The sequence below is a fragment of the Manduca sexta genome, chromosome 9 (genome assembly GCF_014839805.1).
Source record: "Manduca sexta isolate Smith_Timp_Sample1 chromosome 9, JHU_Msex_v1.0, whole genome shotgun sequence".
Taxonomy (NCBI): Eukaryota; Metazoa; Arthropoda; class Insecta; order Lepidoptera; family Sphingidae; genus Manduca; species Manduca sexta.
The window spans coordinates 10613457-10618412 of record NC_051123.1 but is presented as its reverse complement, the minus strand read 5'-3'; the positions used below and the strand labels follow the sequence as shown (position 1 = coordinate 10618412).

At 33.7% G+C, this 4956-nt stretch overlaps 1 protein-coding gene across 1 annotated transcript; it reads left to right on the top strand.

Annotated features, from left to right (window-relative positions):
* Positions 1-4950, top strand: LOC115452526 (dentin sialophosphoprotein). Its single transcript, XM_037436898.1, has 8 exons — positions 1-576; positions 1046-1227; positions 1666-1881; positions 2901-3866; positions 4195-4260; positions 4338-4400; positions 4472-4552; positions 4771-4950. The coding sequence occupies exons 2-8, from the start codon at positions 1096-1098 to the stop codon at positions 4867-4869; spliced, it is 1623 nt and encodes a 540-aa protein (XP_037292795.1). The 5' UTR covers positions 1-576; positions 1046-1095; the 3' UTR covers positions 4870-4950.
* The last annotated feature ends 6 nt before the right edge of the window (positions 4951-4956 follow it).

Genomic DNA, 4956 nt, shown 5'->3' with positions numbered 1-4956 from the left:
ATCAAGTCACTATTACACTGAACATTTTACTTCAAATATGCATCATGATAGTTAAAACACAGAGGTCCAGGTTATCTTGGCGATAACCAGAAATGCTATTTTCGATTACTCCGTGTCTCTTAACGACAACCTCAAATACGATAATCTTCATGAAATTTTTTCGCATTGGATAAACATAAAGAAAGCTGAGAATCACTATTATTATCCAAAAATAAATATTACACATTCAGTAATAAATCTGTTTTTATAACACACTATAAAACAATTATCAAATTTCAACCAGTCACCAATGTTAATGTGTTGATAAATTTATTTATTTACGTTTTGTAATAGCTAAATTATAGTTTAACAAGTTTTTAACCAATTAGTAATCACCTAAAAAAATATAAAGCAGTATGCCACGTCCGGCCTTTGTTATTAAAGATGTAAAAAAAATAAACCATAAAATTTTAAAAAAATACCGTACAAAGGACACGCTGTATGTACGGAGAGACACCGGTTGCGGTATAAGATACTATCGGTGCGTGCTTGAAGCACACCACCTAAGTATACTGATACGAGAACACCTACTCACAGGTATGTACTACAAAATTAAAAAACATTTCCCCTAATTATTGATTAAAAACAATGGTATAAATAATCTTTTCTCTATTTCTACATCAATCATCAAGAATTAATCAATTATCTATTATGTCATGATTAAAATATTATAAATATATAATAATTAAAATAACTAGTTTATCTTACTCCATATAGTCTATATTTCGTAAGTCTTTCTCGTGTAGTAAACTCGTGGGAAATACATCACCTTCACTGCACATCACGTTTGAGATTCAAATCTAATGAAGGGTTTAAATCGTGATTGTCTTCGTTGACATCAAAAAATAAAATAGAAACAAGTTCATTAATTCACCAGTAGTGTACAACTCATTGTATTAACAACGTGCGAAATTCTAAGTGGATTGTATTTCACAACAAACGATTATACTAATTGCCGCGAGTTTTTCGACATTCTTTTAGTAATTTGTTATTAATTAACGCCTAGGTTACCTGAGAAGTGATAGATGATCTCCTAGCATTAGAATTGCGGTGACAATGGCGCGCGGTACTTTAGCAGTGGTTTTTGCCCTTTGCCTGCTGGTCGACGCGTTTTGTCTACCCGCCAACGTGCTTCGGTTCCAAAGAGACACTAATGACAATTGGATCGACGTTGAAGAACCAAATTCAGTAAGTTTGTTTTATGTTTTAACATTACTTACTTAAATATCTACATTCTAAAATTAATTAAAAAGATGTAAATATCTTAAGTGTAGATATCGGTAGAATTTAAATACTTAAATATCAAGAAAAATGTGGTTAGTTGTGACCAAGGGGATTTATTTGACAAATAATTCAAATCTAAACTGGAATAAGGTTACACATAGCTGTAATGGTTTAGTCTACTACTTTATTTACTTTCTATCTAGCGCCGGAAGGGCAGGTTAATTATTTTTAACAACAATTAAAGTACGACGAAAAACAAAAAAAAATACTTCTTTGTAATCATTTGATGGTATCCTTTTTATAAAAATGGAATTACCCCTTTTAAGTGCATCATTCGCCGTTTTAAAAAGAAAAAAAAGTGGCTCAATAAAAATATTTATCAATACTTTTTTAATATTTCAGAAGGAAAGCAGTTCCACATCGACCTCGTTAGCTACCCCGGATCCGTTTGACGATGATGATGATGATTTTAGCGAGCCAGTGAGCACGTCAAACGGCGGCGGCAGCAGTATCTTCAGTTTACTTAACCTCGCCACTGCGCTCTTCCCTAGCTCCAGCGGATCCAATACAAGTGTGAGTATTTTTAATACTGTTAATTATAAAGGATTAAAGAATTTTAACTAAGAGAATAATTTTGCACGTTATTTCATGTGTGTGTCTTAATGTTATTTGTTTTAGCAATCAAATAAGAAATTTGAATTTTATCTAATTTCACAAACACCTACATCTTTATTAAAGATCTCTACTATTTATATTGTATGAGCTGCTTTAACCAACTAACTTGTATTACTAGAATATACCTATATTTACATACGCTATATATCTTTTTTTTTTTTGGTTTGATTTACTCCTTAAGGAGAAGGCAAAGGCTCTTAGCCATACAGCCTAGTCTGTCTTCTTTTATACTTCTTCTTTATTACAATTTAAAGGCCGGAGCCATATCTGTAATATTCTTGAATTATAAGACGAAAGTCATGTTTGCAACGTTCCCAATTATAAGGCTGAAGCCATGTCTGAAATATTCTCAATTATAGGGCCGAAGCCATATCTGATATAGTCACAATTCTTAGGCCGAGGCCATGTCTGAAATAGTCTCAATTATAAGGCCGAAGCCATGTCTGCAATAACTATATATCTTATATAATACATTATATTTTAGCGATAGTCCTATTACTAATAGAGATATATTCAAAGTAATGTTACAAATCCAATCAATAACATTTTAAAAACTTCTAAATCTAATCATAATAAAAAGAAATCAATTAATTAATTGAGAATGGACCTCGTACTTTATAAGCCTCGCCGTCCTTGCTTTCCTGTCCACTACATTCACGTAGCTCTACAACTTAAACAACTTGTTTATGGAAATATCAGATATTGCACACTACGTAAAAATATGCACTTTGGCTTTTACGCTGAACCATAACCACGCATTACCGCTTCACAAATCCACGGTCACCAAGTTTTAGTATCGAGCACTGCATGTTTATTTTTTTTCACGTGTGATGAAAGATATTTTGTGAAATTAGCGGAAGCACCACGCACTTTTGAACTTAAAGGTAAGCACTGTTTTTATATTTTAACGTCGTAACGTGTTTCCTACATCCTGTGCAATTTATTGTTTATGTGTAATATGATTTCAGATAATAATAAGAAGAATACTACAAAATCTTATAACTCGTTACCATTTAAAACAACGTCACCCAATCCGCCGCAGGGATAATAATGTAATCCATATTAGTTATGCTACTGAACTTAAACCACCGTTCCCGCAATTCGAGAGACAAGTAAGCGACGAGAGTAGTGAAAGTTCTGAAAGTAAAGAAGATAGTAGTGATAGTGTTGAGAGTGGCGACAGTGGCAACGCTAGTGCCGACAATGATGATAATAAAAGCACTGACAATGGTGTCAATGAGAATAGGAGTAAGGGCAATGATGACCATGGTAACGAGAGTACTAGGAATGATCTAGATGATAGTGATGAAAGTAAAAATAAAAGTAGTAGCAGCGATGTAGATGATAGTGATGAAAGTAAAAATGAAAGTAGTAACAATGATGTAGATGATAGTGATGCAAGTAAAAATGAAAGTGGTAGCAGCGATGTAGATGATAGTGATGAAAGTAAAAATGAAAGCAGTAGCAATGAAGGAGATAATAGTGACAAAAGTAAAAATGAAAGTTCTAGCAAAGATGTAGATGATAGTGATGAAAGTAAAAATGAAAGTAGTAGCAATGATGATGATGAAAACGGAAGTGATGGTAATGATGACGATAGCGGAAGTAGTGGAAGTAATGGCGAAGATAATGGAAACAATGTCAGTGACGATGAAGATACTGGCAGTGCTGGCAATGATGACGAAAATGTTGAAAATGACAATGCCAGTGCTAGCAGTGATAACCAAAGTTCCAACAGCGATTCTAGTTCTGAAGAAGACAACGCTGCTGAAGAAAGTGTTGAGACGGACAATGGAAATGATAATGCGAAGCAATCGTCTGACTCTGAAGGCAGTGACAGTGAAGAAGATGACTATTCTGATGAACCACCGGGTGGAGATGGTCAAGGAGGTGGCATCTTGGGAATCTTAGCTGGGCTGAGTGGCGGGGTAAGTGCCCTTTGATAACTTTAGAACAGAAAATATATGATATAAATGCTAAGCTATCCTATGAAATCGAAACCTATCCAAAATCAGGATAGCGGGTTGCAATGACCAATACAGTTACAGGATCTAATTATAATTACCTATGTGGGTTTAAAATTGTACTAGCAATGACGAGCGGCTTTTATTAGATTTGCATGAGCAATGACAACTACTTCGTGTTTATATTAATCAACATAAATAAAATTTATTTTAGCTCGTTATGACATATTTATATGCTTTAAAAATAACCAAAATAAAATATTAATAATAAACAATTATATAATTTTAACAGGAAAACGGAGAGTCGGATTTAGGATCACTGCTAGCAGCAGTTAGTGGGATTGTCGTAAATCTAAGCGTATGTATTAACTAGTACATTGTGAAATAAGTTATAATACCTAACTTTTTTTGATTAAATTATTTATTATTTTCCAGGGAGATGGCTTTGATTTGAACAGCCTCATTGCATCTGCAATAGGCCTTTTTGCAGGATTATTGGTATGTATTATAATAGCCTTAGTGAATGAAATATCTATATTTGTTATTATTAATGATAGATGTTGTTATAGTCTGAAGGTGAAGAAAATCCGGGATCAATTGTAGCAAGTTACTTGTTAACCTCTCTGGACACTATTACTGGAGGTGGAGCGGTAAGCTTTATCATTACTTTTTTATTGATATTTTGAACTTACTCTTTAGCCGCCACGTTGATGTTGGCTAAAATTGCCGAGAGGCACTACACCATTAAGGAAAGTAACACTTGCTCCAGCAACATCAGCAACTGTCAGCTCATTATAGTAGTAGTGTTTCTTGGCAACAATTGACAGCGTCAACATAGACTTATTATTTTTAATGATTATTCTTACAGAAAAACAACGGCGCGTTCTTCGGAAACTTCATATCAAAATTATTGAAAGGAACAAGCGCGGTTTGTCTATTAATTAATTGTAACAACATAATTATATAATGACCTATATTACCAACCGTATTAACAAAAATATGATTGTAGGCGGGAGAATCGGAAAGCTCTGAAAGCAACAGCGAAGAAAACAAA

What these genes read in the sequence shown, in the direction of transcription:
- LOC115452526 (XM_037436898.1), top strand. Translation starts at nt 1,096, where the DNA reads ATGGCGCGCGGTACTTTAGCAGTGGTTTTTGCCCTTTGCCTGCTGGTC. An exon ending in TAGCTGGGCTGAGTGGCGGG is followed by an intron (nt 3,867 to 4,194) that starts GTAAGTGCCCTT and finishes TAATTTTAACAG; the next exon opens with GAAAACGGAGAGTCGGATTT. An exon ending in CTATTACTGGAGGTGGAGCG is followed by an intron (nt 4,553 to 4,770) that starts GTAAGCTTTATC and finishes TTATTCTTACAG; the next exon opens with AAAAACAACGGCGCGTTCTT.